At 38.0% G+C, this 22,660-nt stretch overlaps 1 protein-coding gene across 5 annotated transcripts in view; it reads left to right on the top strand.

Annotated features, from left to right (window-relative positions):
* The first annotated feature begins 1,131 nt into the window (after positions 1–1,131).
* The window catches only part of LOC110163566 (rho GTPase-activating protein 42), an 82,733-nt gene continuing 61,204 nt past the window's right edge, over positions 1,132–22,660 (top strand). For 4 of the 5 annotated variants that reach the window (XM_055166851.1, XM_055166850.1, XM_055166848.1 and 1 more), the window contains exons 1-2: positions 1,132–1,419; positions 22,182–22,277. In XM_055166851.1, coding sequence (XP_055022826.1) covers positions 1,266–1,419; positions 22,182–22,277 — 250 coding nt within the window. In that variant the 5' untranslated portion in view covers positions 1,132–1,265. The remainder of the gene's footprint in view (positions 1,420–22,181; positions 22,278–22,660) is intronic. The other variant, XM_020928548.2, reaches the window with a different exon arrangement.

Here is a 22,660-nt window from a genome sequence, read left to right as displayed (position 1 = left end):
ACACATGTAGGCTTAAGTAATGGCCCTGATGCAGTGTAAGAAAGAGTCATCCAGGCTTAGTGCCGCTGTAGTGACAGGGGATCAGCCCAAGTGTCATAATACCCGTTTGAACAGTGACATCATTATCCAAATCTTTCTAATGCAAGAAGACTATGACAAATACCTTCAACTCTTAAGCAAAAGCTTAATTACCCCAATTTGTCAAGGTATTTGCTGAAATCCCACAGCTGAGACTGGTAATCATAAGTCATCATTCATATTTCTAAAGTTTGTGACCTGAAAATGCACCTATAGTGCTATAGCATATAGTTTACTAAAATGTGCCAGTATAATCAGCTTAGCAGTAGGCCACAGACCAGTGGCAGCTCTATAATAATGTAATATTTGTTCTCAAATTTACTGATGCAATGGGAGGTAAGGGTGAGTAGGGTCTCTTGCATAAATACAATACATGCTCAATTGGACCCAACAGTGTTAAAACTTTTCCAGGTGACATAGCAGCACCAGTCTCACCAGTCAGTTTTATTTATTTTGCCTTAGCTTTTATATCAGTGTTATTCACTAATTTAGCACCACTTTTAACAAACTAGCTGTTTTATGCAGAGTAAATAGGCATAGATATACAGTCGATTGCTGCTGAATTAACAGTGAACCCTTTATAGCAGAGGCCTATAGGCTTTAGCCGATTGCATTGCATTTTGGGCTAATTTATTGTTGTAGGCCTTATAAATATAGCCTAACTGTATCTGTCAAGCACTCGTCTGAGCAAGGAAACAAACTTCTACTTTAGGCTAATCCAACTATTTCTACTACACCAAACCTAATAAACCTACTGTTTGTACCTATTAGGGACTATATTAACAGATGATTGCATCTTTTAGGCTACTAATGAACACTCTGCAAACAGTAACCTTGTAAGCCTATTATTTTAGTGATCGTGTATCATAGTCAGTGGAGAGCCATCGGGTCATTAATCCAAAAGAAATGACAATGTTCGGTTACATGCAGTCAGATCTCCACTACAGCACGCCTTTATTGAGGCCATTGTAAAGTTTGCCCCAAGTATCCAGCAGGAGTCAGAAGACCACCGCCGCCCGTCTCAGAGGTGCAGGGTGCGCAGGGAAAGTTGAGGCGGAAGTGATGAGAGCGGAGCAACAAAACTTTTTTAGGCACCGGACAGAGCAGTGTGCTCCTGAGTGAGGAGAAAGAAACCCGTTTATGTCGAGTTCACTTTGAAAACGCCTTTATTTTTGTGTGCAGCGACAATGGGACTCCCTACGCTGGAGTTTAGCGACTCGTTTTTGGACAGCCCAGACTTCAGAGAAAGACTGAAGTGCCACGAAATAGAGTTAGAGCGCACCAATAAATTCATCAAAGATCTTATCAAGGATGGCAACATGCTCATCACCGCGCTGAAAAGTAAGTAACCCAGGGACTTTACGTGTGTGCGGGCATACCACCAGTTATCTACTGCGCAGTTCACGTGAAAGCCACTAGCGTCTCGTAATTAGGGGATGCCTTCTTCTTTAGTGCGTGTCAGCGATGCCCACACAGTCCCTATTGAGCTCCACTGACCAAATCTGCTGTCTTATGTGAAATAAAAGCACTATAACGCTGATGGAAAGCACTAAACGATGTCCGTGGGTGAGATAGAGATATGTTGGTGTATTTCCAGCGCATTTATCTCCGTTTGTGTTTCTTGGCTGCGCTGACCAAGGGGCGGTTGTAATTGGCTACTGATGGCTCTTGCATAAAGTGGCCCCAGAGCCCGCTGGCTTGGCCCACGAGGTGAAATTGTTGAGTAGGTTTTATAGCCTGTACACAACTGCACACTATTGGAGGTCAATACTCATTACTCACTACTTTACATCTTAATTTTAGTCAAACTGTGAGAAGAATTACATTAAATGCTACCTCATTTAGCTACTTTTTAAATCGTTGAATGTGCATGTCATATAGGCATGCTCTCAACACAAACTGCAATGGCAGTATTGTAGTTATCTGGACTCCTGTAACATTATAGACATTGATTTTGGGTCCTTATTTATAGCCTGATTGTTCTCCTGAATAAAAGAGACAGATTTACAGCATGTTGTTTTAGACTTGATGAGCACCAGGAAAGAAAAGATGATTAATTTAAAGTTGTGAGACACTGTTTTAAATCACAGTCAGTGTCAGTCATGTCACCTCTCTCCAGAGTGAATCTCAGACAGCCCCGCACTGATTAAAGTACTTCCTGCTCTGACAACACAAGTGCCAATGTGAAATCCAGGTTAGAATAGTAAGACTCAAGTCCTTCAGTACATTAGATATTCTGCTGTAGGCCTGTTATGATAGTTACACTATGAACATTCAATACATTATATGTGGAACAATATATTCTTTGTTATTTTTGTTACGTATAAGATTTGAGCTGTAAAGGGTTGAAAAGGGGTGGAAAAAGTACTTTCTGTGGCTAATTATATACTTAACTAAGTGTTTAATTTTGCTTTCTCTTTATTACAGGTAAGTTTTTTAGGTTCAAAGGGATTATCAGGTCTCTATAGGGTCATTATATCAGTGGCATAAAGTAGTTTCAGTATTATCATTTATTGTATTTTTTTGTAGTGAAAATATTGCACTTCAAAACTTGTTATTGTGACTGGCCTAGACTGCAGTAGGGGCTTTATATACTGCATTTATAACTGTTTCTTTTGTAATATTCCACTTGTTCCCACAAGCTCATGTAGATGCTAAACTGTTTGGAAGGCTGCTAAACAAAACTGTGGATGTGCATTGACAGTACAGATGTATTTGACTTGCTCCTGCCTGTGCGGTGTTCTCCTGTATGACGCCCCCTCCACACACTGCAGCCTTTGTCATTGACATTCAGACGTTCAGCTACAGTTCACTGTGTCGTTACTGTGGGTAATTTCATTTCAAGAGGAGCACTGGGAAGTGAGCAGCAGGCGTTAGGATTGAAATGTTTTATCACTGTATTTAAAAGAATCTGCCATTCCAAAGGCCACCTGAAGGCCAAACCCATTTCAGAGGCCTTTCTTCTTGAAAACTGCCCCGTCAGTGGAGAGCACCTCAGGTGGGCTGTAAAACTCAATGGTTTATCATGGCACAGGAAATATGGAAAAGACCCATGCAAACCAGTAAGACAGTCATTGGCCTATTTTCATATGCATGTCATAACAGTTTAGATTTAGAATGCAGTATTTTATTGGTGTAAGGACATTTAGGAAGATGTGGCAAAGAGTGTAAAACTATAGTACATATGTTAAATGAGAAATGTCACATCTTAGACCAGACCCACTGTCAGACTAAGTCTGAGTCATGTGACCACTGATAGTCCTTCTATAACACTAAGAATGCACAACAGACACACACAGTAAATTATTGATGCCACTTAACTTAGGACCCCACTAAGGTTTATGACCCTTTATGACCTGCCATCAGTGGCGACATTGCAGACAGACCTTTAAAAGACCTTTTTAAATAGTAATCCTCTCCTGTTTCAAAATGGTACTGTAGACTATAATTCTTAGTTATAACATGTGCTGTGCATTAGAACAAGGCAATTGAACCAAGGTTGACTTTCATATTAATACATCAAACGTAATAGCTTGGCTGAGCGCTGAAACAGCAGTTTCAACAATGTGTGCAAATGAAGTTGTGTAGTATTCATGAGAACATGATTTAAGACAACGTGAACCTTTCCTCACAAATGATCAGATATAATACTCTCTTATTTCATAGCTCATGTGCATAGGCTTAACAAATATTTCTTTGATGTTTGTTGCACAAAAAATCCTTTCCGATTTCAGGTACCCTCTGATTCTTTGTCATATCTTCTTTTTGTAAATGAATGTTTAAAACTATTTGAGCAATGCAGAATAACAATGCCATGTTAATGAATGTCTAATGCCATCGATGTTGCCATAGTGTGGTAAACTCAGGTAAATATTTACCTTCTGAATGGGGCTCAAATGCCTTAAATTATTTATGCTGCTCAGAACATTAAAAAGATCACCCACAACTTTCTCTGAGGTGAAAACTTCTCTGGGTCCTCTGGGAGAATCTGGTGCTGGTGAAATGAGGTGCTCTCACGTGCAGACTGGAGGAGGCTGTAACTCCTCACAGAGATGAAGTAGTGCATGCTAGGCCTGTTACGATAACAAATGTTGAAGCACGATATATTTATACAGAGAAGTATTGCAATAAAAGATCATACTGAAACTATGTCATTCCACTGACACAAAGCAGGATAATCTCAGTAAACACATTTTAGAATAGACAGTATCTGTATCTCAAACAGATAAATCGCTCAGAGTGAACGTATAATCAGCCATAGAAGTTCATTACAACTAAAATTACAAAAATCTTCCCATTATGGCAAAGAAAATGTGCACATGATAAATACTGAGCCCCAAAATATATTGTTCCAGCTTTTTATATATTGAAAGATAAGTAAAGTATTTATCATGCTTGTGAGATTAGATTTGACATGAATGTTTAAATAGTAAGATTCTGTTCAGAGTGCATATTTAAACAACTCCAAAAGCTTTAACATTTGAGAGATGAGTGAACATGTTTGTATAGGTCTAACTACAGGTACACAAAGATTGTATAAAAAGACTGGGCATTCTGTTGGAGTCTTGCGATTTGATAATTGTACCAACTCAAATTCCTTTTTCAGTTCAGCTGTGACGTATTGCGCAGCCCAGGGTCAGACTTCAAGCTACCATACATGGGATAAAATAAAGTCTGGAGCATAAGTTAATAAGATAATATTTATGAGTGATTTTTGACATTTTTGACAACTCACAGTTTATGGGCACTTTGTCAGATGACATTTCACACCAGAGTATTGGGATGTGAGTGTTTGTTTGTCTGGGGGACTGATGATGCTCTCAAAGCTCGGCTACAGGAAATGTCCTGTAAACATGCTTGTATAACCACCCCCATCCTCCCACAGATAGCAGTTGGCTTCGTGTCCTTCTGCTCAGCTGTTTGTGCACTGGAGAGTGTGTACCACTGTGACTGTGTAGAGGGATTATATATTATTCCTATTAGAGTCGGTGAGGCCGCTGCTTTGACCATTTTGCTGAATTTCAACTTGTGTAATGAAAATGAAATGCATGAATATATTGTGAGGTTTGTTTAGCAGTGGAGCACAGCAGTACATGTGGTTCGGTCGGGGTGTTTTGGTGGGCAGATTTGGATAAAAGGATTGGGCATTGTATTCCTAAAAGCTTCTCCCCCTCTCACACAGGGCACAGAAATGTCTTGGTCTCAGTGCTGGAGTTTGTTGTGCTGATTTTGCCCTGTCAGTCAGAGTGATTGCCACAGTGAACACAGTGAATGCTCCCTCAAAGTGTTTTCCTTTTAGTGAGAAGTACCCCCTGAAGTCTTCTATCTTAGTCTAAACACCAGGGGCTGCAACAATTAATTGGAATAATTGTGACTTGTCAACTACTAAAATAATCATAACTAGGCCTTCAAAAGTAAGATATATTGAGACAGAAAAATATCCCGATAAATTATAATATTGAAACTGCATAATACCACTGACACAATAAGCCTAAAGCAGGATAATCCCATTGAATGTTTTGTCTAAGTGAGCATTATTGTAAAAAAAAAATGTGGCCAATAAATTAATAAATTAAACACTGAAGTAGTTAATTCTAGTATAAAGTGTCACATATATTATATATTATATATTATACTATATCTTTTTATAGAGGCTTAAAGGTGCATTGTGTAAATTTTCTAGTGGAGGGTCCATCAAATGCTTTTTTCCATGATGTTAGTGCTTTGTTTGGAATGTTTCACAGCATGGCATTAAACCATTCTATCATCTTGGAGACCAAACCAGACCAAGTTACTGGTCAGATCTATGGAGAGGCAACCGTATAACCTATAAAACCAACTGTAATTGAAGAAATGTAAGGTAGAGCCGTGGAACATTGTGTGGAACATTCCAGGAAGCATAATGATCTCCACAGAAATAAGCAGGTGGTGGACCCTCTGCCAGAAAAGTTATACAAGTATAAGTACTCACGAAAATATTGTTCTTTCTATCATATATTGAACAAGTATATTATATATTGAAAGTTGAGTAATTAATTGAGAGACCTAAATACTAGGGGTGTAACGATATCAAAGTCTCGTGTTACAATAACATCATGGTATGAACCTCACAGTATTATTGCGCTATCGTGGGAAAGCTCACAATATGGTGGGGAGGCTCATGATATTACGATATTATACATAATAACAAGACTGACATCATAAAATGCTATGACCAGTCATTTGGTACAACATTTACTGTCATATTTTAGGGATGTAATGATATCCAAATCTCACAGTATGATATTATTACGATATGCACCTCACGGTACGATATTTATTGCGATATTTTTAAGAGGCTAATAATTAAAGATGGAACACTGTTTTGCTTTTAAAATACCTTGACAAGATTTCAGTGTGAATTATTTCTGTCATAACCCCAAGAATTCAAGTAAGAAAACATATCTCTTCATGTTTTCTGCACTGAAATGAATCTTGGGATATGTAGTTTCCAATGTCCGTGAGATGTGGCTACTATACCATGCATTTAAGCAAAGAAACTTGTGATTCGATATTGTTATATATTGATATTGTGACAGCCCACGATATTATTGTGAGACCTGTGACGATACGATATCATGATATTGCGGTTATTGTTACATCCCTACTAAACGGTATATCGACTTATCATTAAATATATGAAATCTTAAATATTAAATCTAAACGTCAAGGAGAATAAACAATTTCAGATTTTCATCATTAATACACTATTCATTAAAGAGGGGATATTATGCAAAGTTGATGTTATAATGTTGTTAGTCCCTCATCAAAAACATGCCTGAAGATATTTTAGATGTCATCCATGCATGTTTCAGTAATTTAGCAATCTCTCCCAAGCCCAATTCTAACCCTCCTTAGCTAGAAGATTCTGTGCAATGCTCAGACCACAAGCCTACGTCATCCTTGCTCCAATACAACAATTCTCCATAAATAGACAAAAGCATGATACAAAACTGTACACAACAACTGGAGAAACCTGAAGTGATGTTCAGTTTGATTAGCAGGATGCACGTTAATTGTGTTGTGATAGCGCTCTGAAGGGGAAGGAAAGGGAGTGGAGCCTCAAAGCGTCAAAAACGAAAGTGAAACATATTTTTAAAAATTTATATGTTATTTTTGGGGAATATATCATTTTCAAAACAATAAAAGGTAACATGATCTAAATATGTTTTGTGTTAGAAGAAGTAAAATACTCCCAATTCAATATTATCTATCTAGAAGCCTTTAGTCACTGTATTTATTTGTTCAAAAAAAGTATTTAATCTCAATGTACAATCTAGTTAGTCTACCCCCTGAACAATTACCAGCCCAGTATAGCTGCAGATTTTGTTAAGTCCAACACTGTTTAGTTATAAATTAGTTTGACATAAAACTTTCTAACTCCAAGGGGGACAAAAGTGTATGCATTTTTCCCAGCAACATTAAAAGAAGACCCTCCTCAGTGCAACATATATTTGCTTATGCATAATTGATACTGTTTGTCCAGAGTCCAGGGCCCTCTGTGCGTTTGCTAGAAAATACATGTATCCACACATTGCATCTCTCCATGGTGCTAAAGCAATGTTTTTTTTAAAAAGTCAGTATTTTGTGAAAGTGTAATATTTTACCTGTTATCACAATCAGATGGTAATGCCAAAACCTGTGATGTTCATAAGCAGATGCTAAACTCATAAATAGGACGGCGGTCTGATCCAAGTTGCCCATGGTGAAGGTGTGAAAAGATTCCTCTTCTTCTTCACACGATGAGTGCTCAAATGCTTTTACACATCTATTTCTGTGAATTGTTCTTGGATCTGATGCATGTCTGTTTACCTCCCATTTTATTGGCAGCTATGTTGGTGGTGTTAATGAAGTTTTTTTAATCAGGAAATTTAGACCCAGAGTGAACAAGTAAACTGCACACAGAACCACCCCTAATCCCTGATTATGGGGCTGGTTTTAGTCGAGATTACATTTTCATGTTTGAGAGTGAGCATTTTCCCAGCTATTTGCAAAATGAACAGATTACTATGCAAACAACCTGGCTGGGATGCCCCTCTCTAAAATGTAACTGACAAAAATATATACTTTTTTGAAAAATATTGACTGCAACATATAGTTTTACTTGAAAAAATAAAATAAAATCACTAGGAATCTTGATCTTTTTCAGTAGAATGAGCACATGATAAAATAAAATAAGCTTAGTATTTTTATGCATTGATTATACATTGTGATTTAATGATTATGATCATAGAAGTATCATTTTAATGGCACTGGACTAGTTCATCAGTATGTTGTCCACTGAAATGTCTATGCTTTAGTATGTTGACAACGCAGGGCCAAGCTAAAGTGTGCCTCGGTGATCTTGGTGCTTGTTGGAGGCAGCAGCTGTCAGACTAAGGCGGTGGGTGGGTGCTGTGGGACTCCTGCCTGCTGGGCCTTTGACAGAGAGAAACAGTGGTGCTCAGGTGAACCAGTCCTTCCAAGGGGCCCCTATCTGCAGGTTACACTCCCTCCAAATGGAATCAAAGTGGCACAATGCACCCTACTGTTGCATCAAAGTGATCTACCGGCTCTCGTTAAGATGGTGCTCGCAATGCTCCCCTTTGAAGACCCTCTCATCTCGAATCAGCGGTGTCTTGCTGACAGGATAAAGAAGCTGCTCCGGTGTTTTTTAGCTACAGGCTGACGTACAAAAACACTGCACTCACTGCCTCTTCAAACCAAGTGCCTTTCCACACAATCCCTTTGTTTACGCTTGTTAGTTCTGATAAAAAAAAAGAAACATCAACTGAACTAGCAAATTACATGTCAACAACACTTATAGAGCGTATAGAGCTTTACTTATTTAACAGATGAACTAATCAATGGCATTTTAGTCAACCAACGTTTTTATTAGTCGACTGTTTATTCACTTAGGATTATATGGATTTATATGGATCACAGCAAAAAGAAAGTGAATTTATTTAGCTTCTTTAGATACAAATATGTGGTTGATTAGTTATTTTCTTGTCTTGCCACTTTGGGTCAAATACATGGTTAGATAGTAGACCTTTTGCTAATTCCAGGCTCCCTTTTAGACCGGTAATTGATGCACAAGAAAAAAAAGCTTTTGTCAATCAAGAATTTCTTTAATTGATTACAGCCCTAACACTTTATGTGAGGTAAAATTATTTTCTTGGTATTTAGGCATTAGTTTGTTTGTTGTTATTTATTAATAGAAAATGCATGTGACTTTTGTGCAAGCACTTGATTAAAAACTGCAGGAGCATTAGAGAGGTGAGAGCCAAACACACGGCTGCTGTTTGTAATTAGGCATGTGTGGATTGTGTCAGTCAGTGGGTCTCAACATGTCTCTGCTTGTGCCCTTTCAATGGACATTTCTCAAATACTTTGTTAAAATTTGCAAGAATAATGTATTATGTTTTGTGTAGAGGCAGCAGCTGATTTAACATCATGTGTGTGTCATTAAGAAGTTATACATCTAGAGATTTGACAGAATAGCAAATGAAAACCATCAGTATTTCGGACCATTTGACCCGGCAGGTAGTGCATACATCTTGCCTGTGGCCATGGCCTGTATCTGGACACTGCTGAGCTAGCTAATCAATATTCCTCCATACTCTCCCTACGAGTTCCATTGACTTTGCTTTCCTTTTATTCCATTATTTAACCAAATGGACAAAATTGAATGTCTCATGTTGATAAACGTGTGAAAATTCCTCTCAGTTATTACCACTCAGATGTTTATTTTTCTCCTAAAATAGGTTTTTGGTAGTCAGTTGATTAATATGCACAGAAAATGACAAAATATTATGGTCCACCAGGCTAAATATACAGTACAAATTCAGGAGTGAGCCAGCACACCATTAATGTTCTCATCCTGATTAATATTTATAATGATACTTAGCTCATAAAATACAAGTTGCATAGATTCAAAGTTTCATCCATAGTTTCTGTAAGTCTCCACTACAATATTATGATCTACTTATGACACTGTGCTTTATAGTTGTCAGATAAAGATCCTTAGGAGTCTGTTCTGAGTGCATATTGTAAACAACTCCAGGAGCATTCACATTTTGCCTGGCAAGTCCAGATTGATGTCTCTCAGTATTTTCTTTATACAGTCTACAAGAACAGGATATTTCGTTCTTGGCAGAGTATTATCTAAATAATACAGCCTTAGCAAGTTGATAATTGTGTCAACTAAAAAGAACAATTTTTAGGAATGTACCGATCCAGCTTTTTCAATCGATACTTTGACTTTAAGTATGTGCCCATACCCAATATTAACCAATACCAGTGTAGGGACGGAAAATGACACTTATTTCCTTAAAAAAAACAAAAAAAAAAACGCAGTTAACCTATTACACATGAGATCCAATAGTGTTCTGTAACTGTTATCTATCTTTCAAATAACTAGTGAACAGTTTTATATGAATAAAAGTTCAAGTGTGTGACCGAAAGGACGAGATCGCGGATACAAGCGCTCGAAATGAGTTTCCTCCGCAGGGTGGCTGGGCGCTCCCTTAGAGATAGGGTGAGGAGCTCAGTCACACGGGAGGAGCTCAGAGTAGAGCCGCTGCTCCTCCACGTCGAGAGGAGTCAGTTGAGGTGGCTCGGGCATCTGTTCCGGATGTCTCCTGGGCGCCTCCCTCGGGAGGTGTTCTGGGCATGTCCCACCGGGAGGAGGCCACGGGGAAGACCCAGGACACGCTGGAGGGACTATGTCTCTCGGCTGGCCTGGGAACGCCTCGGGGTCCCCCCGGAGGAGCTGGAGGACGTGTCTGGGGTGAAGGAAGTCTGGGAGTCCCTGCTTAGGCTGCTGCCCCCGCGACCCGGCCCCGGATAAGCGGACGAAAATGGATGGATGGATGGATGGAAAGTTCAAACAATGAGACATTCTAGGCCAAAATCAGCTTGTATAGAATCTTATTGCATCCAAATAAAAGCCCAACCAGGATATCAACTGAACCAGTATCATGGAACCAATATCCTACCCAGCAATTTTTTTCAGTGTCGGCGCCAATATTCGATACCAGTAGCGTATCGGTGCATCCCTAATGATTTTGATTCAGTAGCAGTATGTTGTGTGTCCCTACAGCCAGAGATGTCATTCAACCCTGCGTTTATATTTTATCACAACTATTCCAAATTCTTAACCATGACTATTTGGCTCTGCTAGACTGTCACCTGCACATGTAATAAAGTGGACAGTATCATTACCTGGGTTGCCCCCTTACTTAAATAGTCATTTCTACCTGATAGTGGCTGTAAAATGCTGGCTCTATCAGTTTGAAGGCACAGCAGAGGCTTCCCTGCAGTGTTGTCTGTGTTTTGTCAGGGGTTGTCAGCAGATGGAATTTGGTCTTATGTGGTTGCCCTGGAGACAGAGATAAAGGATACCCATGAGGCCTTGCAGCGTGTGGTGAGTGACAGCCATAGAGAGAGAGAGAGAGGGAGATACTGTGTGTGTGGTCAGGGCTTCACCTTAATTACAACCTGTGCACAGAATGATCCAGCACCGCGGCTGTTTGTTCTCCACGTCTCTCTCCACAATACAAGCTGCACTCTGGGAACCATCATTACAGAAGGTCACACGCCATGCCACACAAGTTTCATGCAGGGTGCGATCAAAGTCTTAGTGCAATTTTGAAATTCTTTATTTATTTATTTATTTTTTTATTTTTTTTATAGATTTTTGTGTTATAGGCCATAATTACTGTAAATACTTGGAATGTAATGGAACCTCAAACTACAATTGATAACATATAGCTCTAATGCATTCCCTGACTTTTTTCAAGACCTGCACAGTATTGATGGTTTTCAGATTCTTGAATGTGATGATGTCATGCTCCTAGATGGGGATAAGACCTAGTTTTCCGTATTGACAACACTGTATTTTGCCAGTAAAATATCAAATTGGCAAATTCACTAATGTTTAACCTAGGGCTGCTCAATTATGGAAAAAAATCATTATCGTGATTATTTTTTAGTTACACGATGTATCTATTTAGTGTTTCTTTCTCAAAAAAAAAACACTTTCTTATTGATAGTTTAGACAAAACTTTCAAATTGAAAATAAAAATACACTACAAATATGTACCTTTTGCAATATATAAAACATAAAATTAATAAAATATGCAGTACTTTGAGCATGAAATAAGGTATAAAAAACATAAATGTATCCAAAATAAACTATATATCCAGCCGTTCTACAATCTCTGTATTTTAAAAATTTAATAAAAATACGTATTTCAAAATATCCCAAAATAAACGTTCTTAAGCTTTAGGGCATACACATGCTAGGAGTTTAGAACCATGCTGTGCTCAAGCACGATTGCATAGGGTTCTATGTTCCACACTCACACCTGCACAACTGAACCGGGCCACGGATGATGACGTCATCACACAGCGCTGTTTGTTTACACGTTGTGCAGCAGAGCTAAAGCTTTAGTGGAGAAAATAAGTACAGTGGCAGAAATGTCTATTAAATAGTGTGGCAGATATGAGTCCTGCTGCGATACGCACTCCTCCCTTAGTTTATGGCTAGAAAAGCAGCGCAGAGGAATGAGGACAGGAGGAGATGAGGACAGGAGGAGATGAGGACAGGAGGAGATGAGGACAGGAGGAGATGAGAACAGGAGGAGATGAGGACAGGAGGAGATGAGGACAGGAGGAGATGAGGACAGGAGGAGATGAGGGCAGGAGGAGATGAGGGCAGGAGAAGATGAAGATGGGAGGAATGAAGACAGGAGGAATGAGAACAGCCGAAGACGAGGACAGAAGAAGCAGTGAGGACAGCCGGAGACAACACTGCATAACTTTTGTCTCCGTCACAGTCCTTACTGAAGGTCAGCGCAGATTCCCAGTGTGTTTTAGAGCGGACTTTATTCATTGTTTTCCTCGTATGAGTAACATCAGCGTACACACAGGGTTCTTATAGTAAAGTTGTGTGTGTATGTGTGTGTGTGTGTGTGTGTGTGTGTGTATGAGTATGCGTGCATGAGCAACCATGTGACGCTTTGGCATCCCAACCATGACGATTGCACTCACAATGGACAAATGGACTGCGCTTGAGGGGCTGTTCGTGCTTGGGCATGGTTCTAAAGTTCTAGTGTTAGTGCACCCTAAATCGTTTCAACTCGATTATATACGTTTGGAAATCATTTGACACACAAATCGAAATAGCGATCAAATTTCTATTAATTGCACAGCCTTAGTTTAACCTGATAATTTCGTCCTTATAGTGACTAGACTCATTACCTTCTTGTATTAAAAGACAAACACATGCATTTTAACAATATTAATTTTATCTGTCCGCCATCTTTATTAAATATTAGTAGAATGTTGTGATGTCATCTGAAACCAAGCAAAATCACAATCAAAATCACAATTTCAATTGGTGCAATTATCACAGCACAAAGGTTGACATAATTTATATAAAAAGATATGCAATATGTAAACAATAAAAAAAACAAAAAAACATCTAAAATATTCATGTTTTATCTGTAGTTTAGATCTTTACAAACTTGTTTTGAAGTTGTGTTAGTTTAGCGGTTCATATTTCACTCTTTCACTCTGTAATGCTTGTGCAATGATTTGTGTACTCTGAACAGAATCCTACTTTTAAACATAAATTGAAAATCTAATTGCAATACTCCTCCATCTGACTTTATTTGTGTTGGGGAAACAATTCCAAAGATTGTTCTCCAGCCCCACGTTTTACAAATGAAGCTCTGCACAGACGTTGACATGCTTACTTTTTATTCTTTGAAGATACTATACAAATTTATTTTTATTCGCTACCCAAAAGTACAATATGTCTCCAATGTCTGCAGTTCATATTTTAGACTTGCACTTAATGTTCTGTGCCATATATTTTATTGTTCTCCTGAAAGCCACAGTGGGACTCTGCGTGGCATGTTTGAAAGTTTTTGAAATCTTGGTTCTGTCACCGATGTAAAAAGAACTGGATGTAACATCAAGGGAGCCACAGTACCATAAGGTAACTCATACTCCCAAGCAATACATTGTTCCACTCCTAGTTTAATTTCACGTTTTACAGCACATATGTACTTTTTTTTTTTTTTTTGGCTTTGTTCAGTGAAGACCGTTATGTCATGATTTTGTAACTAGCCCTGTGTTTAATGCATTTTCCAACCATATTTTAAAATATAAAGTTACCAAAGTTAGTATTATTAGTATTACTAAATATTCATAATAAGATCATTCCATTAATCTATAATTATAATTATTCACAATGTATTTGGAAGAACTAAACAAATATAAATTGTCAACAAAGTAAAAGCAGAACTAGTCATTTTAATTGATTGCATACTTCAAAAATTAACGCAAATGTCAAGTGTTTTTTAAAATAATTTGTTATGAAAGTTAGTTAAGGATTTTATGTTAGCCTGCCCATGGTATCATCATGAATAACTACAGAATTGTGATGTTTCTTCTCTTAAATTAAAGTATACTGACTTCCTTATCCTATGTTTTACTAAATAAATAAACAAATAAATAAATAAAGTAAAGCAAAATGTATTTTGCTTTCCAATCCTAAAAAGTCCTTGTATTCCAGTGTTGCTGGCTGTGTTTTCTCCGTGCTGTTTTTTGAATTCAGTGGATAACCAAGATCATTTTTGGACTTAGTTAAAGGATTGTGACTTTGGCAGAGGTTGTGCATTCTTATTACCACTCAAAACAACACAGAATATGAATCATCTGGATTCAAATCTGTTAAAATATTCACTGTTCAAGAGATTTGGATGATCTGCGGGCCATGTTATTGCCCTGTTTGAATCTTCTAAAGACATGCCCGCACCTGCAGTTCACTGTATACTACTGTTATGTATGGCATGCACTGATTGTAGGTACTACAAATGGCCGTAAGCTTCACTTCTCAGTCAGTGGTTGATGTTATGAGAATACGCATTAGTAAAAATATGAGAATCTTCCTGCGTTTCACATGTGCAAAGTTTGAGCGACAGTGTTTTTTAAGAATGTGTTGAGTCAGTTGACAGTATTGGTTGAGGCGCAGGGTTTTTGTTTTGAGGGTTTGGACCTGTCTGTAAGCCAGAGCTAAAAGATCATCCATTATTGATGGCTCTGCAAGCTCTCCAGACAACCGCAACACACTATTGATCTCAAACCTGCACTTTTACAGTGTAGGCTGCATTGATAAAAGCCTATATATCTTCAGGCCAAAAAATCATACTATGAAAAAGACAATTAAGGCACAAGTGAATTTGGTGACAAATACCATATCTGTCTTTAATGCTAACAACTGTTTAATTAACGTTTTACGAACACATTTGTTGTTTTATTGTGTTTATTTCAAACATGCATAAAAAATCCAGGTAAAAATGTCAAAATAATGCAGACAAATGATGCAGGGGATCTTTTCCTCAGACATATGGGCATCTTTTTTTCAGGCATATGGCACCTATACAAAACCAACATTGTAAATTCACCATACATACACGATATAAAAAAAATGCATATTCAAAAACTATAAACATATTTAGTCACACACCTTTTTGCTATTCTGTACATTCTGCTTCCTTGATGTTTGAACTGAATTAAAATATCCAGTGAAATATTTTTTCAATCTTCTTTTTTACTAGTATATGTATAGTATATAGTATATTGTATATAGTATATAATATATAGTATATAGTATGTATGTATATGCCGTAATGAATAAGACCCAAGAGTGATTATTAAAAACCTAAGACATGGAAAGGCTGAAGAGGCTGATGGCTCTACTGCTGCACTAAAAACAGCAATATGTTGTCAGACTGTAATTCCCCTGCATGCTAATAACATTATGACAATCTCTACAACACAACTATTAGATAAATGTATTTACTTTGTGTATGCACATGGCAATTAGCACAGCTCTGTTTAAATGAGGATTCCTGCATATAATTTGTCCTATATGTTGTTATGATTGCTCTTTGAATCCTTTATTTTCACATTTGTTTGAAGTAAAGACAGAAGAAAGGCAGAGCAGTTAATGAGTCATTGTCAACAGTGAGAATGAGAAAAATATGTACATCTCAAACTGTGTGGGCTTTTATTGAAAATGTCAGACCATTTTAGCACCCTAAATTTGCTTCAGTTTGTAATTATAAATTCATCTAAAATATAAAACCTCCCACTCTCTATAATAACAAATGCAGGTTGCTTTGACCCAGAGTTAGTTCAGTGGACCCACACAGAAACCTTTATGTAACTCAGATAGCAGACAGAGGAAGTGTAATCAGCTTTTTAATAATATGATTAGTACAATTAGGAGAGTACATGCATTTGATCACAGCGTTTGAACCCCCTGAGGTGTTAAAGGTACTAACGTAGCTTGTCCAATCGTGTCTTGTTTTAGATATTAGCAAGTTGCTTCTCTCTTGCCTAGGCCTGTCACAATAACATTTTGAATTGAAAATAATTATACTCCAAAAACTATTCTAAAAAATTAAATGCAATAAATAAATAACATAACAAAATGCAACACTTCAGTAGTTTGTGTCTATAAAGAGTCATAGATGTTCATTATTGAACTTTCTACATCTTAAATCTCATCATAGTGCAGAAAAATAACCATTACTTTTCCAGTAGTGCAAAGAAATAGTCCCAAGGATAAATATTGACCCCCAAAAATTATTGTTCCATCTGTCATATATTGAACAGAAAGTTGATATATTAATTTTCATGACAGGCCTACGCACACCTGACATATCTAAAGCCTGATCATTTTTAGTAAACAGTTACATTGAAAGAGCTGGGAAATATGGTTAGAAAAATCAAATGTTGATGCTCCATTATTCCTGGTGGTGAAATGCTATTTTGGCTATATTGTCCTATTGTGAATCCGTGCTTCTCTGTTGCTTCTCTAATGCAGCTCATAAACAACAGATACTACTCAAAGGCATGTTTTTTTGGCATGTCACCCACTCCAAATTGAAAGTTTTTTTTCCCTTTCTTTGGTAGATTTGGCATTATTTCTGAAGTACCATATTTTCCTTGACAAACAACTAAATATTCTATTATTCTGCATATAAACTGCTCACCCTGGAGTTTAGATCTGTACAAACATGTTCTGAGAGGTGATTCTTGTGTTAGTTTGTCAGTTCATATTAATCTTTTTGTTAAATCTTCTGGAAAAATGAAAAAAACATTGAACAGAATATTACTAAAGGAAATCACAAGGCTTGTCAGAAAATTCACAATTAGATATTTGGTTCTTCTTAAATCACTGTATAGTAGTAGTATTAGCAGTATAGTTATATCAGAGTGAATGTATTATCAGACGTGTGCTCATGATTTTTATCAGATCAACAAACTCTGTTTAGACTGCAGTTTGAGGACAGGCTGCTGCACATGAATCAATAAAGCCTGAATGTACAAGTAACTGAGGCAGGCTTGTCACTACAAAGAGCAGTGGAGCAGGGTCTGATTCTGGCTGGGTGTTAAGTAATGGTGAAAGACTGAGTCTACTGCTGCCCTGTGCTTTTAGTAAAAATGCCAAACATAATGGCAAATAGAACATAGCATTTTTTTCCTCCCAAATTAACTATATGTTCTATATAGGGCTTGGCGATATGGTGATAAAAATCTTATCATTATCTGATTCTTATAACAGTATGCTGGAGAAATTGTCATATCTCAGATTCAAGTCTATGCTCGAAATACACACTTTCCAATCCACTATCCCAATAAACCGGCTTCCTTTAAGGTTCCATTGAGTGAAAGGTTAATTTACAATTACTGAGAAGTATGAGAAAATTGCTTTAGTTGCCTTCTGTAACCATTATAAAAGTGTACAGAAATTGTGATTAAAGTGTGAAATAACTTTTTTGATATTGCACATCCCTACATCTACAGTGTAATGGTTTGTTGTTTTATGTGTTTTCCTATGAAATTGCAATACATTTAAGTAAAAAATTGGACCCTGTTTGTTGACTGCACAATAGTAGACAATATAGATACATTTACTTTCTGCATCTGTTTCTTGTGTTTATTTGAAAAGCATACTTTAATTGTGCTTTTGGAATAAACAAAAGCGAGCTGTAATTTCATGAGCTTGACAACTTTAAGACCACTATCAATTGTGCTGAGACTGTGTGAGGGCTAGACTGGTTATCTGCCTCTTCACCTCTTCTCCTCTGCCTGCACTCGAGTATAAAATTCCTTTATGGGGGCTATCAATATCTCACCAGTCGCCTCTAACTATAGAGCATTTATAGTGGGGATGCAACAATACAGTTTTCCCATGATTCGATACATATCTCAATATATGGGTCACAATATCGGTTCGATTTCGATAAGCAGAAAATGCAGGAAAAAACTCTTATGTAATTTTTTTCTGCTGATGAGCATAATATAAACACTTAAACACTATGATATTAATGAAGCATAACATTTAAATAAACTACAGCACAACTACTAATTCTATATGTGAAGTGTTTTACTTCATTTAGTTCAATGATTTACAGCTCAGAATTTTTATTCAGTGAAAATAAGAATTGTGCTTTCTATAGAGAACAGTTTTTATAACATACTCTTAACATAGACTGCTCAGGGAAATGCATAGTCAGACTTGCATATTGAGGGAACATGTATAGCGAATCATAACACCCGTATTGAACTTATACAATATTATATCAAATATTGTTGCATCACTAATAAATATGTCTCCTAAACCTCCTCTTTTACATGCTGCTGGTGAGGAGACCAGATAAATCACATAACTATCATGAATTAAACATTTTACATGTTTTAATATGGAGATTTCACCATTCATTTGTATATGATGGTGTATTTGTATTGACATAACTTAGGGCAGCATCGGCTAGCCAAGTGATCAAGTTATAGCAACCATGTATACCATATAAATATCATGAAATAAATGTTATATATTTAATGGTAGCAACGGGCACAAATATTTAATGTTTAAACTATGGTGCTTGTTATTTTTAATTTTATTGTTTTATGAGGATTCACGTGGTTCGGTAGGACGTAGTCAAGGCAGGGGCCATTCGTTGTCCAAGCAGCCGCCTTAACTATAAAGTGCTGCGGGAAACACTTCTGGTGACACAAAGCAAGTTCAGTTCTACTTCATTTTTGCTCTGTCTTTCCAAGAAGAAACACATGCCCACAAACTCTCCAATTTACTGAACAAACTCAACAGATCTCCACTACAGTCTATATAGTGAAGGAAACAGACATGTACAAGAATGATCTAACCCAGATGTACGAGCTTGCAAAGAAGCACAAACTGAGAATCATCTTTCATAAGTACCCAGTGGACATCCAGACTAGGACCTTTTTCATGACAGTACAGGTGTGCCACCTCAATGCCTGGGGTCATGACCACAACAAAAAGGAAGCTAAAGCTAAGCTATGTATGTCTTGCTGCTCATAAAGAACCTGCCTCTGCCTCAAAACCATCAGGCTAAAGCTCAGAAAAAGAAAGCCAACAGCACTGCACTGCTGGAGTAAACACCCTGTCCCAAGGATGAACATGGACGGGTTATCCTGTTCAAAAAATCCTGCTCCTGCCTTTCAGAGCTGGTGCAGGCACACAGGATCAAATACCCTGAGTACAGCCTGGTGGAGTCAAAGCTATTGCCTTGGAGCTGGCTGTTCACTATGCGGGTCACTCTACGAAACCTCTGCACTGTCGAGACAGGGCCCACCAAGATTGTAGCAAAGAAGAATGCTGCCGCCAAAATGCTGGAGCTGTTGGGGGGTGGCATCTCCTCAATACAACCCGCTTTTGAAACAGCAGCATGCTTGTCCATCTCAGGTTAACAAGCACAACATGGAGGTTGAAGAGATGAAAGCTGTTGGAGCTCTGCCTGCTCTGAGTGCAGTTGGGGTGATACGGGATGTAACTGTCCCCAAAACTCATCTAGCCAAGGATCAATTAAATGATCCAACAAATCCTCTGAGTCCCAGGATGTCCAAAACTGCCAATCGAACCAAAAGGACTCAATGCTGCTGGCTTCAGAAGTGCTGTTTTCGCTGACTATCCCAGAGTCAAATTCTGAATCAGCCCAGGAAAAGGGAAAGGACGAGAAGGACGACAATGATGCTCATGTCAAATGAGACTTGCATGGAGTCAGAGAAGATGGCTGAGGTGACCCAGGATGAGAACACTCCTACCTGGGTGCTCAACATAACAAAGAATCAGAGTCTGTGTCAGAAACACAGGTGATGATGAAGACAGAAATCTCTGAAGCAGAAATTATCTTGGATTCTTTTAGATTAAATGACTTCACTGAAACTGGGGTATTTAGTCCAAAGGAGACCCCTTGTGAAGTGGAGATTGGACAAGTGGAAATCCTGGTTCAAAATGAGACTAAAGAGATGCAGGTCATCTCATATCTCCAGGTGGACCACACTGGTATAGTAAAGACAGTGGGCCTGTGAGATATCCAGGTGGAGGTAGAAGAACTAGAGATCTCTATCTATCAGACCAGAGGTCCTGATCCAGAATCTAGATACCCAAGTCCAGATTCCACAGATTGAGGACCAAAGCCTGGAGACTGCATTGCAAATAGAGAGCATAATCAAACTCAAAATTTGTGAAGAAGATATTATCCTGGACACTTTTGGACCAAATTTAGATTACCTCATTGAACCTCAAGTCTTTAATCTAAAGACTCTTTGTGAAGCAGAGAGTGGAGCAGAGGAAATGCTGGTCCAGATTCCTGAGACCCAATTCCTGATTTCAGAGATGAAGGTCCAGATTCGAGAGATGATGGACTGGATTCCAGAGATTGAAGTCCCAATTCAGGAGACATATTTCCAGATTTTAGAAACTGGTTGGGATTTCAGAAACTGATGTCTACATCCCACAGATCCAAGTCCAGATAGTTGAGACTGAGGTCTTGATTCTAAAGATCGAGGACCAGAAGAGACTCTGTGTCACAAATGGAGGCCACAATCAAGCTTGAAAATTTTGAAGCAGATATTATCCTGGAGACTTTTGGACCAAATGTAGATGACCTCATTGAACCTGAGGTCTTCAGTCAAATTTTTTTCTGAAATTCTGGTCCACATTGCAGAGACCGAAGACCGGGTTCCCGAGACCGAAGACCGGGTTCCCGAGACCGAAGACCGGGTTCCGGAGACCGAAGACCGGGTTCCGGAGACCGAAGACCGGGCTCCTGAGACTGAAGTCCAGGTTCTAGAGACTGTTCTGGATAAGGTGACCAGTCAAGACAAAATCACCACTGCATCTGAAATCTCAAGTTTTGCCAATCAGTGCTCCACTGTTGGCACTACTGCTGTGCCCACCCAGTAAGCAAAGACCCACGGAAGAAGAAAAATAGATTGAGACGATTCTTCAGTGTGGTCAGATTCTTTAGGAAGTCTAGTCGATAGGCTATTTCATGTTCTTTTAAAGGAGATTTTAGCAAGAAAAAAACAACAACTTTTGAGCAGTTTGTATGGAAGAATATAAATGGATGATTAGATTAATGTGCATGTTTTTTGTTGTTATACATACATATAGAAATGCCTTGATATCTTAGGGTAAAGCAAATTAAATAGTCTACAGATTGATATTGTACACACACTAATGAGGCAAATACCATAGCTGCATTACATGTGCTAGCTAGAAAATTACAGACAACATTCAAAGTAAATGCAAACCTTACACATATATTTTATGAAGCGATTGCAGATTTTCCCCCTATAGCCAATTTTCTGGTGCTCATTGTGCACAGAAGACATGCCTTGCAAATCTCAGGGAAAACATTTCATTATTGATATCTGGGTTTTATGTGTTTGCCTATATACCGTACCTATATAACTTTTTGGGCGCAGTGGACCACAATATGGGCATCATTGATTCCCTATAAATCTGCATCCACATACTGTACTGGAATATATAACTGCATTTATTCACAGAAGGCTAATATAAGTTGGTTACCCTTTATCACACTTCTATGATAGAAGATATATGTGAGCTGTGGTCCACTGTGAAAAACTGATAGAGCATTTCTGCATATTTTACCAGAGCTTGTACAGATGGACTTTCTCACTCATTTGACCTCTTTTTAATCTTGCAGGTCTTTCAGCCGCTGTCCAGAAGTTCTCCCAGTCCCTGCTGGAGTTTCAGTTTGAGTGCATAGGTGACGCCGAGACTGACGATGAGGTGAACATTGGTAAGTTCAATCTATCCCTGGAGTCTAATTTAAATTCAATGAGTCCTCCTATTTATTCAAGCCTCAAACTATACCTGACCTTTCAGTGAAGACAAGTTATAGAAATATCTGCTGTCATGATTATCCTACTCATACAGAATAAAAAATTAGATACAAAAAATAAAAAAACAAAAAAAACAATACAGCAAACACTTATTACAGGATTGTCAGGATGCTAGCAAATCCATGCAATGTTTATTTTTTCCCTGCATGGATCTTGGAAGTTGTCTACGGTGCATGTATAATTAATGCTATTGATTTGCTTATGATGTTTCCCCTGTTTCTTCTAAAGCCTATTGCCGATCAAAGGGACTAATTGTGATCAGTGTCAGAGATTAATGGAG

The sequence above is a fragment of the Boleophthalmus pectinirostris genome, unplaced genomic scaffold (assembly GCF_026225935.1).
Source record: "Boleophthalmus pectinirostris isolate CB_2022bp ecotype Guang Dong unplaced genomic scaffold, ASM2622593v1 HiC_scaffold_9, whole genome shotgun sequence".
NCBI classification, from domain to species: Eukaryota; Metazoa; Chordata; class Actinopteri; order Gobiiformes; family Gobiidae; genus Boleophthalmus; species Boleophthalmus pectinirostris.
The sequence above is the reverse complement of the archived record's forward strand: the minus strand, read 5'-3'. Positions and strand labels throughout refer to the sequence as shown.